General features: G+C 42.0%; 1 protein-coding gene across 6 annotated transcripts in view; it reads left to right on the top strand.

Moving 5' to 3' along the window:
- LOC139170468 (ETS-related transcription factor Elf-2-like) overlaps nt 1–15222 on the top strand; it is a 37583-nt gene extending 22361 nt beyond the window's left edge. For 3 of the 6 annotated variants that reach the window (XM_070757735.1, XM_070757736.1, XM_070757734.1), the window contains 2 exons: nt 932–1097; nt 15006–15222. In XM_070757735.1, coding sequence (XP_070613836.1) covers nt 932–1097; nt 15006–15136 — 297 coding nt within the window. In that variant the 3' untranslated portion in view covers nt 15137–15222. Of the gene's footprint in view, nt 1–931; nt 1098–12334; nt 12941–13045; nt 13222–15005 lie in introns of those variants that run through there. The other 3 variants (XR_011559632.1, XR_011559631.1, XM_070757733.1) reach the window with 3 other exon arrangements.
- Nucleotides 15223–16100: the final 878 nt, after the last annotated feature.

The raw sequence follows: 16100 nt of genomic DNA, 5'->3' as shown, positions 1-16100 counted from the left end.
AAAAATAACCTAAAAAAACCCAATTTAAAGAACCAATCATACATACAAACATACCATGTATAAATTCTATAAGGCTAGGGGGAAGGGAAAATGTCAATTCCCCCATGCCTGACGACAGAGGTGGGTTTTAAGGACCTTGCGAAAGGCAAGGAGGGTGGGGGCAACTCTGATATCTGGGGGAAGTTGGTTCCAGAGAGTCAGGGCCGCCACAGAGAAGGCTCTTCCCCTGGGTCCCGCCAGACGACATATGTTTAGTCAATGGGACCCGGAGAAGGCCAACTCTGTGGAACCTAACTGGTCACTGGGATTTGTGCGGCAGAAGGAAGTCCCGGAGATATGCATGGATAGTAGTAGTTAAGATATTGGGCTAGAACTGTGGGACAATTACTTCTGTGGATAAAAAAATAGAAGACAGAGCACTACGTACGTTGCCTTAAATTTCCCAGGGAGAAGTAAGATATAAATCTAAAAATAACAATGAAAAACTATCAATCTTGAATAAATTTAATTATTACATGGAAATGAAATAATTTTTTCTTGGCCCAACCCACCTTACAGGGGTTGTTGTGGGGAAATGTATGTCCATCAACAGGAGTTGACCAAAATGTATTTTAAAATAATATAAAAATATTAATAATATAAATTTGAACCATGATATTTTTTCTATTCTGATAATTCTTTTACTGATGTACCTAGTCACTTCCAAGTTATGAAAATAAAATGCTAGTACATTTAAAATTATATTTTTCCAAACCTGGCACACATCTGGTGAGAAGTTAATAATGTTTGCATGTTTTTTACACTGACGTATTTTCTCAAATTCATATCTTATACCCAGACTGATTTGTAAAACGATATTAAAGACAAACAGAAAATGTTGCTTGGATTAAGATGGTAATATTATACATGTCTTTCTTACTGTGTTCCATAGGAGAATGAACCAGTTTCTGAATATCCAGCAGTGATTGTAGAGCCAATACCATGTGCCAGGGTAGAACAAGGATATGCTGCGCAGATTTTTGTTTACGATGATGAAACTTACCTGCTACAAGATGTTGCAGAAGAGCAAGAAATCGAGACTGAAACTGTGAAAACAGGTAGACCTTTAAATACCTTGCTACAAATGAAAGACATTTGGTCTGTTTAACATTTTAATTCCAGATTAAAATTTGCCCTGTTCCTTTTAATAGGAGCAATAATTAAAAACTAACAAAAGCCTATGAAATCTTACTAAGTTCACTGTTATATATGATACATTGAACGGGTCCAAAGACAGGCTACAAGAATGGTGGAAGGTCTTAAGCATAAAACGTATCAGGAAATACTTAATGAGCTCAATCTGTATAGTCTGGAGGACAGAAGGAAAAGGGGGGACATGATCGAAACATTTAAATATGTTAAAGCAGCGGTCCCCCAAACTACGGCCTGCGGGCCGGATGCGGCCCAACGAGGTCTTTTAACCGGCCCGTGGCAAGCTCACGAGATTTTACTGGTCGATAAAATAAGCTCCCGAATCTCCTGTCAACTCACCGCGGTCGGCTGCTCAGCGAGGAGAAGGTGGAGAGGCAAGGGGGCGGGGACGAAAGCGGGCCTGCAATTGGCCCCTTCCTTTGTCGCCTTTAGGGAGAGAAACTGTTGCTGCCCTATGGCAGAGCAGCAACAGTTCCTCTCCCTAAAGGCGAGAAAGAAATTGGCCAATTGCAGGCCCGCTTTCCTCCCCGCCCCCTTGCCTCTCCACCTCCTCCTCCCCTCCTCCTCCGCGGTGAGTGGACGCGAAATTCATGAAAAGGCGATTGGCAATTGAAAAACTGTCCACTGAAAGTCACAGCTAAGTGCACCATGGCTAAGTTTGTGTGTGGGGGGGAGGCGGCTGCTTGAAAACCCCTGACCTCCATCGCCTCCCCCCCACGGCACAAGGCGAGCACACCTCGCCGCTGACAGAGGCGGCGGGGACTGCCCTGTCCCCCTGTCCCCCCTGCGCAAAACTACGCAGCCCCAGATCGCTCGCTTCTCCAGCCAGCAAAGCCGACTGCCCGGCTTTGCTGGCTGATGCAGGAAAGGAAAGCGTCACATTTAAAAAGCACGCCACTTTCTGGGACTGCGGCGCCGTGGTGGCCTTCAAGCGCGGCCCTTCGCGGCGCCCCACCACCCGTTCCTGCAGGAAGAGATCGGGCACTTTACCGGGAGGTGGAGGCGGCTGGGTGCCGGGGAGGGCGAAGGAGTGGACACGCCTCTCAGCTGCAGAGCGGAACGGGGGTGGAAATCAGCGGCGGAGTCCGGCGTTGGGGCCATGTGGGACCGCTCATCCAGGTGCGCGTGGACCAGCAAGCCTGGATGAGCGGTCCCGCATGCCCCCAACGCCGGACTCCGCCGCTGATTTCCACTCCCGTTCCGCTCTGCAGCTGAGAGGCGCGTCCACTCCTTCGCCCTCCCCGGCACCCAGCCGCCTCCACCTCCCGGTAAAGTGCCCGATCTCTTCCTGCAGGAACGGGTGGTGGGGCGCCGCGAAGGGCCGCGCTTGAAGGCCACCACGGCGCCGCAGTCCCAGAAAGTGGCATGCTTTTTAAATGTGACGCTTTCCTTTCCTGCATCAGCCAGCAAAGCCAGGCAGTCGGCTTTGCTGGCTGGAGAAGCGAGCGATCTGGGGCTGCGTAGTTTTGCGCAGGGGGGGACAGGGGGACAGGGCAATCCCCGCCGCCTCTGTCAGCGGCAAGGTGTGCTCGCCTTGTGCCGTGGGGGGGGGGGGCGATGGAGGTCAGGGGTTTTCAAGCAGCCGCCTCCCCCACACACAGAGATAAGGGAGAGAAAGAAAGAGGGACAGAGAGAAAGAAAGAGGGACAGAGAGAAAGAAAGAGAGGGACAGAGAGAAAGAAAGAGACAGAGAGAAATAAAGAGGGATAGAGAGTAAGAAAGAGAGGGACAGAGAGTAAGAAAGAGAGGGACAGAGAGAAAGAAAGAGGGACAGAGAAAAAGAGAGGGACAGAGAGAAAGAAAGAGAGGGACAGAGAGAAAGAAAGAGAGGGACAGAGAGAAAGATAGAGAGGGACAGAGAGAAAGAAAGAGGGACAGAGAGAAAGAAAGAGAGGGACAGAGAGAAAGAAAGAGAGGGACAGAGAGAAAGAAAGAGACAGAGAGAAATAAAGAGGGACAGAGAGTAAGAAAGAGAGGGACAGAGAGTAAGAAAGAGAGGGACAGAGAGAAAGAAAGAGGGACAGAGAAAAAGAGAGGGACAGAGAGAAAGAAAGAGAGGGACAGAGAGAAAGAAAGAGAGGGACAGAGAGAAAGATAGAGAGGGACAGAGAGAAAGAAAGAGGGACAGAGAGAAAGAAAGAGAGGGACAGAGAAAAAGAAAGAGAGGGACAGAGAAAAAGAAAGAGGGACAGAGAAAAAGAAAGAGAGGGACAGAGAGAAAGAAAGAGGGACAGAGAAAGGGAGAGAGAGAAAGAGAAAGAAAGGTAGAGAGAAAGAGGGAGAGAGAAAGAGAGTGAGAGAAAGAGAAGAGAGAGAGAAAGAAAGAGAGAGGGGGGAGAGAAAGAGGGAAAGATAGAGAGGGAGAGAGAAAGGAAGAGGAGAGATAGAAAGGGAGAGAGAGAGAAAGGAGGAGACAGAGAGAGGGAGAGAGAAAGCGGGAGAGATATAAAGAGAGTGAGTGAGAGAAAGAGAGAAGAGAGAGAAAGAAAGAAAGAAAGAGAGAGGACAGAGAGAAAGAGAGAGAACTAGAAAGACAGAAGGACAGAGAGAAAGGGAGAGAGAGAGAAAGAGGAAGAATAAATATTAAATATTGTATTTGTTCCCATTTTGTTTTTTACTTTAAATAATGTATGTGCAGTGTGCATAGGGATTTGTTCACACGTTTTTTTAATAGTCCGGCCCTCCAACAGTCTGAGGGACAGTGAACTGGCCCCCTGTGTAAAAAGTTTGGGGACCCCTGTGTTAAAGGGTTAAATAAGGTTCAGGAGGGAAGTGTTTTTAATAGGAAAGTGAACACAAGAACAAGGGGACACAATCTGAAGTTAGTTGGGGGAAAGATCAAAAGCAACGTGAGAAAATATTATTTCACTGAAAGAGTAGTAGATCCTTGGAACAAACTTCCAGCAGACGTGGTTGGCAAATCCACAGTAACTGAATTTAAACATGCCTGGGATAAACATATATCCATCCTAAGATAAAACACAGGAAATAGTGTAAGGGGAGACTAGATGGACCATGAGGTCTTTTTCTGCCGTCAGTCTTCTATATTTCTATGTTTCTATACACACGGGTGGGTTACTGCCTGGATGGTGGGAAACGCAGTGGGGTAGCGAAAATGGAGCTCTACCCCAGACCACTCAATTTGCACTGAAAGATGTTGAAAGAAAATGCAGGGCGTCCTGCATAAGCCACGCACACAGCGTGGTAGTAAAAATTTTGGTAGCCCTTCACTGATGATGCACGACATACCAGCTGAATTATTTCCGGTGTAATTTTTCAGTTTGTATTCCAGAATATAGGTAGCGTTTGCTGAGATACTTGCAGTTATTGTTTTCAGTAATAGCATTTTGCAAAGACTAAATATAGTCAGTCCTAATTTATATGGATGTAAAATTATTTTGGTGTTTTAATATAATGCTAGTTACTTTGTATTCTTAGGTAGTATGATAGGAAATATGAAATATTACCTTTTTAAAACACAACACATAGTCTTCGACTTACAGTAGTTCATTTAGTGACTGTTCAAAGTTACAGCAGTACTGAAAATAGGACGTATAACCATTTTTCACACTTACTACCATTGAAGCATTCCAATAGTCACATGATTTACATTCAGATACTTGGCAGCTGACTCATATTTATGACGGTTAGAGTCATTTTGCAACCTTCTGACAAGCGATGTCAATGGAGAAGCCGGATTCATTTAATATTTTACTAATTTAACAACTGTAGTGATTGATTTAACAAATGTGGCAAGAAAAGTCATAAAATGGGACAAATTCACCTTACAAATTTTTCACTTAAAACATATATTAGCCCTACGTGGCATCGGACCAGAATACCTCCGGAACCGCCTTCTACCGCACGAATCCCAGCGGCCGATAAAGTCCCACAGAGTTGGCCTTCTCCGGGTCCCGTTGACTAAACAATGTCATTTGTCAGGCTCCAGGGGAAGAGCCTTCTCTGTGGCGGCACCGGCCCTCTGGAATCAACTTCCCCCAGAGATTAGAACTGCCCCCACCCTCCTTGTCTTTCGCAAATTAGTTAAGACCCTCCTGTATCGCCAGGCATGGGGGAACTGAGACACATTTTGTATACTCTAGTTAGCAGTACAATATTACCAGAGAAGAAGCTACACAAGATTAAGTTAACAACTCTTAATGCTTTTTTGGCACTGTTGTTACAGGGGGCTCTGGCATTTAGATCATTAGAGATGAGTACTTCAAGATCCTTGACAGAGTGAAGGCCATGTCCACCCAGCTTGCATTTTGTGTCTGATTCTTTTTACTAAAGTGTAAGACAGAGCATTTGTTGATTGAGATTTGAAGCTGCCAATTGTTTGACCATTCTGACACATAGTCAAGGTCTTTTTGAAGGGTAGCAGTATAATTGGTAGTGTTAAATAGTTTTACACTATCAGAGAAGATAAATTCAATGAGATGTGTGCTTGCATTTGTGAATTCGTTAATTTTAGCACGAATACAAAACAAACCATTAAATGAACTGTAAACAGTTAAATAAACATTAAATATACTGTACAGGTAGTCTTTGACTTACAACCACAATTGAGTCAAAAATTTCTCCTGTTAAGGGAAACATTTATTAAGTGATTTTTGTTCTATTTTATGATCTTTTTGCCATAGATCGCTGCAGTTGTTAAATTAGTAATCTAGTTGTTAAGTGAATCTGGCTTCCCCATTGAGTTTACCTATCAGAAGGTCACAAAAGATGTTCACTTGACCTTGGGACATAGCAATCGTCATAAGTACAAACCAGTTGCCAAATGTCTGAATTTTGATCACATGATCCTAGGGATGCTGCAAAGGTTGCAACTTTGAAGTCAGGAGTCACATTTTTCAGTGCCATTGTATCTTTGAATGGCCACTAAAGAAACTGTTGTAAGTTAAAGATTACTGTATCATTTAACAGAATAATGTGAGGTTTTATCAAAAACAAATAAACAAATTCCTCAACTGCAGGAAATATGATTTTAGTAACCTAGTAGTTGATACATGGAACTCATTACCTGGCTTGACTGCAGGAGATATGACTTTTGTAACCAAGTACAGTAATACTTCGTGTTACGAACTTAATTGGTTCCGGGAGGAGGTTCGTAAGGCGAAAAGTTCCTAAGATGAAACAATGTTTCCCATAGGAAACAATATAAAAGCGATTAATGCGTGCAAGGGGAAAAATCGCAAAATGGCGCTCCGCTGGGCGCCACCGCCCGGCTGTCACCTTTTAAAACAGCTGGGGGACTTCTCAGCGTTCTCCCGAACCCGAAGCTTTGCCGAACTTTTCAGGTTCGGGTTCGGGAGGCCGCTGAGAAGCGCTGCCGCCCGGCTGTCACCTTTTGAAGCAGCCGGGGGCTTCTTGGCATTCTCCTGAACGCCGAACCTGGAAGTTTGGCAAAAGTTCTGGTTCAGGTTTGAGTTCTGGAGGCTGCCGAGAAACACCCGGCTGTTTCAGAAGGTTACAGCTGGCCGCCGCCGGGTGGAGCGCTGTTTTTGCGATCGGCGGTGGCGTTTTCGGCCAATCTGTAGGCTCAAACGGAGATGGGGAATCCCAATAGGGAATTCCATGGGCGGAGCTTTGATGTCACGAAGATGTTCTTCCTGGTCGGCCGAAACGTGACCTCCAGGAAGGACGTCTTCGTGACATCAAAGCTCCGCCCATGGAATTCCCTATTGGGATTCCCCACCTCCGTTTGAGCCTCCAGATCGGCCGAAAACGCCGCCGCCGATCGCAAAAGCGGTGCTCCGCCCGGCGCCCGGCTGTAACCTTCTGAAACAGCCGGGCACTTCTCGGCGGCCTCCAGAACCCGAACCCGAACTTTTGCCGAACTTCCGGGTTCGGCATTCGGGAGAACACCCAAAAGCGCCCGGCTGTTTCAGAAGGTGACAGACGGGCGGCGGCACTTCTCCCGAACGCTGAACCCGGAAGTTTGGCGAAAGTTCGGGTTTGGGTTCTGGAGGCCGCCGAGAAGCGCCCAGCTGTTTCAGAAGGTTACAGCCAGGCAGCGCCACCCAGCGGAGCGCCGTTTTTGCGATTGGCGGCGGGTTCGTAAGTCGAAAAAAGTTCGTAAGAAGAGGCAAAAAATTTCCGAACCCTGGGTTCGTATCTTGAAAAGTTTGTATCATGAGGGGTTCGTATCACGAGGTACCACTGTAGTTGATGCATGGAACTCACTACTAGACTCTGTAGTATCATCACCTAACCCCCAAAACTTTACCTTTAGATCCACTGTTGACCTCTCCCGATTCCTAAGAGGTCAGTAAGGGGCATACAGAAATGCACCAGAGTGCCTTTCGTCCCCTGTTCTAATGTTTCTCTTTTACTATTATCTTTGTATACCACCAATACGTTCTTGACAATCAAATCATATTAGGAACCAGTCAATATTAATTGTAAGAATACAAGCAACAAAGTTAATCATACAGTCATTAGTGGGAGGAGATGGGTGATAGGAACAATGAGAAGATTAATAGTAGTGCCGACTTAGTAAATAGTTTGACAGTGTTGAGGGAATTATCTGTTTAGCAGAATGATTGCATTTGGGAATAAGTTGTCCTTGTATCTATTAAAAAAATTCTTAATTCTTTGCGGATGATCTCGTGTAGAGAATCACAGAGAATAATAGAAAATAAAGAAAACATTTGAGAGCATTTCACCAAGGCAGCTGTCGTCGGCGCCATCTTGGAGAACAATTTTATGCAAAAGAAAGTTGCAATGCAATTTATGGAAACTTATTTTTTGTGATTTTAGTTAAGGCATATCAAGATATTTATAGGAAGTTTGTCTGGCTTGTAAGTAAATATTGTGATTTATATGATGAGATTATATTTGGCTATTCATTTGATTTGTATCTGTGCTAATGTAGCTTCCTTTAAGGCCTGGCAACCAGGAACATACTACACTGTATTTCAATTAATTGGGTAATAGAGAAAATTGTTTGTGAAAGATCAAACAAGTTCAATATTGCTCTTTATAAATATAGGGGCCTGGCCCTTGGAATCAGCTCCACCCAGAGATTCGCACTGCCCCCACCCTCCTTGCCTTCCTAAAAAGTTTAAAGACTCATCTTTGTCACTAGGCCTGGGATCATTAGATCTTTCCCCCTGACCAATGAGTGTTTTTTAGTGTGTTTTATGGAGTGAATGATAATGAATGTTTTAAACTATTTTAGGATTTTTAGGGTTTTTAAATTATATTAATTGGATCAGATGTACTACTATGTTTTTATATATGTTGTGAGTCCTTGGAGTCCCCGAGTCCTTGGAGAGTGGTGGCGCTACAAATCCAATTAAAATAAAATAAATATACAGTAGTACATTTATATTGCAAAGCCCCCAAAGTGTACTTTTGCTATTTTAAGGAGACCTGTAATTATGTAATTAGAGCTTAAAGTTCACAAAAAGCCTTGGATTTTAAGAAATTGAGGTAAAATAAGTGATGGCTTAGCAATACAAGATGCTGACTTTGTCAGCTGGAAAGCTGAGAGCCCGGGTTTAAGACCCAAGCAGTGCTTGTTGGGTGAGCATTCAAATGCAAGTAGATAAATAGGTGCCAGTTCGATGTGAAGATAATAACATTCTGGGCGCCTCATCGTAGTCAGGCTGGCCAAAAGGCGATAGAAACATCTTCAGATAATGCTGCTACCTTGGTTAAGAAATAGAGATGAGCACTGCCCCTATGACTGGACAGAGGAAACCTTTAACTTTAAAAAAATCCATAGTGTAAGATTTTATATGAGTACAGTAATCTTATACACTGGTACCTCTACTTACGAACTTAATTTATTCCGTGACCAGGTTCTTAAGTAGAAAAGTTTGTAAGAAGAAGCAATTTTCCCCATAGGAATCAATGTAAAAGCAAATAATGTGTGCGATTGGGGAAACCACAGGGAGGGTGGAGGCCCTGTTTCCTCCCAGGAGGTTCCTAGAGAGCCCCACAGAGGCTTCTCCCCACCTTTCCCGGCCCTGTTTCCTCCCAGGAGATTTCTAGAGAGGCCCCACGGAGGCTTCTCCCTGACTTTTCCAGTTAGTTTCATAGGCTTGGGTTTGTAAGTGGAAAATGGTTCTTGAGAAGAGGCAAAAAAATCTTGAACACCTGGTTCTTATCTAGAAAAGTTCGTAAGTAGAGGCGTTCTTAGGTAGAGGTACCACTGTAATTTAGATATTCAATATATATTGGGTGCTTCTCAAATATCACTGCTCTATGTCATATTGCAAACTGCTTAGGAAATAACAGTAATCAGTATTTATATATACAAATTACTTGAAGGGAAGTACCAACCATCCTATGGGACATGAACCAGATGAGTGTAGTGATCAGGGCCGAGTTCTGGTTTTTCTTGCTGCCGGTTTGCTCTTCGATGTAATGTGCATCCGCATGTACAGTGCTAAAAGACCAGCTTCATCACCTTGGCATGAAACGGAAGTTTAGTAACAGTAGTTTAATGTTATGAGTTATGGGTAGTATTCATTCCATGACACATTTGAAACTGGCAACTTAGTTTGTAGACCTGTGTTTCTCAACCATGGCTGTTTGAAGAAGTGTGGACTCCAGCTCCCAGAATTCCCCAGCCAGCCGGCTGGGGAATTCTGGGAGTTGAAGTCCACACATCTTCAAACGCCCAAGGTTGAGAAACAGTGGTCTAGACCAGTGTTTTTCAACCATTGTGCCGCGAGACATGGTCAGGTGTGCCGCAAAGAAGGAAGCTCAGGTTCTGGTCTCGCAACTTTTTGCTGAGAAAGAGAGTGAGAGTGAGAGAGAGAAAGAAAGCAAGAGAGAGAGAGAGAGAGAAAGCAAGAGAAAAAGAAAAGAGAGAGACAGAAATCAAGAGAGAGAGAAAGAAAGCAAGAGAGAGAGAGAGAAAAGGAGAGGAAGGGAGAGAGAGAAATGAACAAAAAGGGGAGGAAAAAAGAGAAATGAGAAAATGAGACAGAATGAGAGGAAAGAGAGAAACAAAAGAGAGAGAAGTGACTCTTGATTTAAAGCATATGATAAAAAGCACCCAAAGAATAAGAAAGAAACCCCCCCCAGCCCTAACCTGTTTTTGGAAATGGTTCAAGAGTGTGTATACACACACACACACACACACACACACAAAGGTGGGGAGGAGACAGGGATGGAAAAAGAGGAGAGTGTCTTAGGGTGTCATTTTGTGTCATTTTAGTTGGTGGTGTGCCCCAGGATTTTGTAAATGTAAAAAATGTGCCGCGGCTCAAAAAAGGTTGAAAATCACTGGTCAATGTAATCATAAAGTGGAAAATCATGTGACCACAACTGTGCTTATGATTTTACTCCAGTTTTCCTTTCGCCTCACTCCTCTGGCCTTTGGAATACTCAACCGAGCACTGGGATAATTAAGGAGAAGGGAAATGTTTGTATTTAAATTCATTGCAGAGGAAGGAATTACAAGAGTAAGCAGGCTCAGAAAGGAATGCTCCCAACCACAAGCTATTGGGGAGGCAAACAATATCAGAAAGTGTGAAAGTGATTAAAGTCTTATCAGTTATAGGAAGCAGTTACCAGCCATCTAATTAAAGGCTCATAAGCTTGGTGTTAGTATATTTGGGGGAAGAGCTTTGCTTCAGTAGTGAGTCCTAAAACCCATTGCTACTGATTTACATGTAAGTTTGCCACTTCTATACAGTAGAACCCCGACTTACGAGAGACTAATTGGTTCCGGAAGGAGGCTCGTAAGTCGGAACGCTCGTATGACGAAACATTGTTTCCCATAGGAAACAATGTAAAGTCAATTAATCCGTGCAACAACAAAAAAAACCGCTGCCGCCAAACACGGAAGTTAGCGTTCGGCTTCAGGAGACAGCTGCGAAGCGGCGCTTGTGTTTTAAAACGTGGCAGCCGGCCTGGGGGGCTCGGGGGCTTTCCCCCAAGCCCCCCAGGCCGGCTGCGACGTTTTAAAACACCCGCGCTGCTTCGCAGCTGTCTCCTGAAGCCGAAAGCGGAAGTTAGCGTTCGGCTTCAGGAGACAGCTGCGAAGCGGCGCGCGTGTTTTAAAAGGTTGCAGCCGGCCTGGGGGGCTTGCCAGCACCCCCCCGAGCCCCCCAGGCCGGCTGCAACCTTTTAAAAGACGCGGGATACGAGCGCCAAGGAGCTGTCTCCTGAAGCCGAACGCGGAAGTTAGCGTTCGGCTTCAGGAGACAGCTCCTTGGCGCTCGTATCCCGAATGTGAGCTCGGGAGGCGAACAAAAATGTCGCTCCCCTCCCAGCTCTTATCTCGAGTAGCTCGTATGTAGAGCTGCTCGTATGTCGAGGTTCCACTGTATAAGGGCAGAAGCGTCCTGGGTGGGCGGACCCTCCGGTTCTTAGAATCAGGCCGAACTGGGAGCAATCTAGCACTGCTTTGCTCCCCAAAAAAGCAGCTCAGTAAGCAATCTAGGCTTTCTCTGTGTGAGTAAAATAAGAAACGAGAAAAAATGTGTCACACATAGGACAGTGCATACTAACTGACTGTAATGGTGAACATGTGACTACAATAGAGATGCTGCAAAGGTCATGAACACACCTCTTGGTTGCAAAATTATTTTTTCAGCACCTTTGTACCTTCAAACGGTCATTGCACAAAGCAATCAGTAAGCAGTATTTATTTAGCAGAACATCCCCAAAGATTTGTTGCTATTAGAACTTTAAGAGTAAATAATGTTGACTTTTAAGTTTAGGTTTTAGATAAAAGCAACAGCTTAAATGAATTACAGTATCTTTTAGTTAGCTAAAATGAGATACAATTGTAATGTATAAAAATGAAATATTTCAATTAAGAAAACTTAGAATTCTATCTTGATTCTTTGAACAAAATTCTTGTAAATATAAACGTGGAGATTAATGCTATTGACTTATAAAGCTTTATAAATATTCTTGTCTTTTTAGTATAGGAGACAGAATTCTCAGTTTATTTTACATGATCCCTTACATTTTATATAATTTCATCATGAATAAAACTAAAGTAAATTATATAAAAGTACTTTGTTTTAGTACTTTGTGCTAAATATTAGTACAGTACTTTATTTTGCTGTGTGAAAATAACATTTATAAAAGTCTTTTTAGTGAGTTGGATCCAGAATTCCTTCATAAGATAATTCTTTTTATTGATTTCTCCCTTCTTCTTATTCTGTAGAAGAGAGATATCTCTTAAAACTATAGAGGCAATAGTACAGGGAAAGTGGCACAGATCCCTGGATAAAGATGAATGACCAAAAATTGTCCGCTGCTTTGCTCCAATGGGCTATTTCCATTGTTCCTTCAACAAAGCAAGATGCCATCTCTTCAAAATAAGGACAAGATGGATCCAGCCTACTATATCTCACCATGAACAGTGTGTTCTAAGAAATATACATTTGAAATATTTCTCTTAATTTCTATGTAAACAATTTATTCAGGACTGAAACCGACACGTTATTTTTAAGCAGTTTAAGTAAGAAAAATATGATTTGATGTCATATGAAATGGAATTGTTAGTTTCCACTAATTCTTCCAGAATTTATTTTCAGGAAACCAAAGACAGGTGTTTTCTAATCTGATGATAGTATTAAACATTTGTCTCCTTTTCTATGTTCTTTATATTGCATCAGAAATCCTCCCTGTGGCACAAATAAAGTTTTCTTTTAACTTTAAAATATTATTGCCACAGGGAGGTGGAAGACCTTGATGAAAACATGGATAATTAAAAAGATCCCCCTTGATTTACCTTATGGGAGGGGAAAACTGCTCTGAAACAGTGTTGGTATGTATATTTTTTTCCTAGTTGTTTATAATATTTAGAAAAAAACTATTCCCATTAATAAGAAATTCTCAAATATATTCTAAAACAAGTTTCTTTTTTTTCCAGACTAACTACTTAAAACTGTTACGGAAAGAAATTCTGTAACTTCTCCAAACTTGTATTTCCTAAACATAAATTTAGCATTCTTCCTCTGGATTTTTTCAACTTGTTAAAATTAATTATATTTGTACTTTGTGTAAATTATTTTTCTGAATATTAAATTTTGATTCCAAATCATAAAAGATGTTTTGCAAAATAGCAACATTGTAAGGTTACAATGTTTTATCAGTGATGTTTAATGACAATATTCAAAATGTGTTCCTAACGTGTTCCTAATTTATATAAAACTCAATATTCTTTCACATTTGTTAATAGGGAAATGATGTATCTCTAAGTATAATTTAATCTCAGTTTTAATTTTTGAGTTAGATCTGTCAGATAGCTTTAATAAGGAATTCTTATTCAGTGGTAATGAAAAAATGATAGTGTTTTAGCAATGTTGCTTTCCTTGTCTGAGCTCAGGAGCCAAGCAGGTTCTTCTGTGTAGCCTATTTTATTAGATACCAGTAACAAAACACTTCTGTATTTTTTCTACAAAAAACATGTGGATTTGCCCATGTAGTCACTATGCTTGACTTGAAAGAGACCCATAAAAAGACTTTGTAAAGCTCTGAGCTTGAGTATGCCTCTTTTTTCCTATGCATTTAGCAAGTGAAAAAAAAGTCAAGGCTTGCTGATTCTTGCTTGGCTTCATAGGAAGCTTATTTACAATAAAACTATCCAATAAAATGAGCCAATGTGAATTCTGGAATTGTTTGATTGTTATTTAACACACGAGAATGTTAAACCATGCCGTGTTTTATACAGTGTTCCCTCGAGTTTCACGGGGGATGTGTTCCGAGACCGCCCGCGAAAGTCAAATTTCCGCGAAGTAGAGATGCGGAAGTAAATACACCATTTTTGGCTATGGACAGTATCACAAGCCATCCCTTAACACTTTAAACCCCTAAATTACCATTTCCCATTCCCTTAACAACCATTTACTCACCATTATTACTGGTACTCACCATTGAATAAGAGACTTAGTGATCCTGATATTTATAAACATAATTATTTATTAACAATAATTATTTTTTTGTTATTTATTTGCAAAAAATATTAGTTTGGCGATGATGTATGACATCATCGGGTGGAAAAAACCATGGTATAGAAAAAAAAAAGTGAAGTATTTTTTAATTAATATTTTTTGAAAAACCGTGGTACAGGCTATTCGCGAAGTTCAAACCCGCGAAAATCGAGGGAACACTGTATTACTGAAAAAGAAATGGCCAACCCTCTTTCCCAAATCCTAGTTACCCTTTTCAGCAGTGTCTGCAACAAGTGAGGCCATCACACCGATGCTATAATTAAGATGTGTGTCAAACATCTAACAAAGTAGGTAAATTGTGGCATCACACAAATGTGATGTCTTTTGCTACTTTGGTCTCTTTTCAGATGCCTATCCTTCAATAGTGGGTTTCACTTACCTTTGCTACCGGTTTGGGAACAGGAGTGTGCAGGTGTGCTTTGCGTATGCGCAATGCTTCTGCACATGTGCAGAGCATTTTTGATGACGTCCGGGCAGGTGGGTGGAGCCTCCCGCTGCCGCTGCTACCTGAACCTGTACAAACCGGTAGCAACCCACCACTGCTATCATTCCTTTTGCACAAAAGAGAGTGCAATGGAGAAAATACTCAAGCTCATTGCTTTACATGGGCCTAAATAATACATTTTAAAAGTTACATGCAAAGTTATGGAGTAGTAAGGCAACTCCAGGAAATCAAGCTTTTGATTTAAGCATTTAGTAAGTATTTGTACTTTGTCCAGAAGTGAAACTGTTGAAATACAATTGCTTTGAAAAACAGCTAAACTATCTTTATAAACTAAAGCTGCAATTCAGTACTTATGTAATTGAGAGTGCAAGTCCCATTGGAGTAGATTTGCATGGAATTCATTCTTATTGTGATCATCTAAAATTTTTTTCTAGGTCAGCTGTGTGGAATAACATGCATGTTCAGAAATGATCTTAAGTCTCACTGTAGTCAGTGGGATACCTACAAAAATACACAAGTGTGGGCACTTTTTGGTGACTCACTGGCTCCAAAGGATGCAAACTGAGTAGAAGCAGCTATATTTCCTTCTCTCTTGATGCTTTTTCCCTCCCAGGCAGTACCTTTTTAATGTACATAGTTAAATAGTAAGAAAAGCTAGTAAAATTCTATAAATGAAAATATTTGATGTAAATTGTTAATTCTTGTAATACTTCTTGCAGTAATATTAAGTAAAAATGCATCAAAGCAAATATAAATTGGAAGAATTCATGTTAAGCCATAAATTGGAAGAATCAGCAGTAGGATATGTTGGCAACCTGTGTACAGATTTGTTTACAATACTGTACTGTTTATAAGATGTTATGGGCTGTACTTTATTTGTGGCTGAATTTGAGAAACAGGTCCACAGTCATTCTGGAATGTAATGCCGTAATATTTCACTTATCGGTTTTGTGTCATAGGTAAAAAGCTGCACGTAAAAAAAAAATGCAAATAATTTTCATGAAATGCAGATTGTCTGCTGATATAGGCAAAAACAGGGCAGCAATCGGTGTCAACAACCGAGAGAATCAACAGGAAGTGGATGAAGCCTGCTTAAAAAAGAAGCGGAATAACACAACCACCTTTGAAAATTGCTCCTTAGACTTGACAGTCTGTAATGTAATTCAAGTCCAGTGTTTTTCAACCTTGGCAACTTGAAGATATCTGGACTTCAACTCCCAGAATTCCCCAGCCAGCATTCGCTGGCTGGGGAATTCTGGGAGTTGAAGTCCGAATATCTTCAAGTTGCCAAGGTTGGGAAACATTGCTCTAGTCCTCCTAACGCAGTGCTTCTCAACCTGGGGGTCGAGACCCCTTTGGGGGTCGAATAACCGTTTCACAGGGGTCGCCTAAGACCATGGGAAAAGACAAATTTCCTCTGGTGTTAGGAACTAAAGTTTCTATTAAAACATATTTTTACAATCTGACCAATCAGGCATTTACAGTGGGGGGGTGTCCCTCTGACCTTCCTGCCAATCAGCTTAAAGCTA

This window comes from Erythrolamprus reginae, chromosome 7 (assembly GCF_031021105.1).
Source record: "Erythrolamprus reginae isolate rEryReg1 chromosome 7, rEryReg1.hap1, whole genome shotgun sequence".
NCBI classification, from domain to species: domain Eukaryota; kingdom Metazoa; phylum Chordata; class Lepidosauria; order Squamata; family Dipsadidae; genus Erythrolamprus; species Erythrolamprus reginae.
The sequence above is the reverse complement of the archived record's forward strand: the minus strand, read 5'-3'. Positions and strand labels throughout refer to the sequence as shown.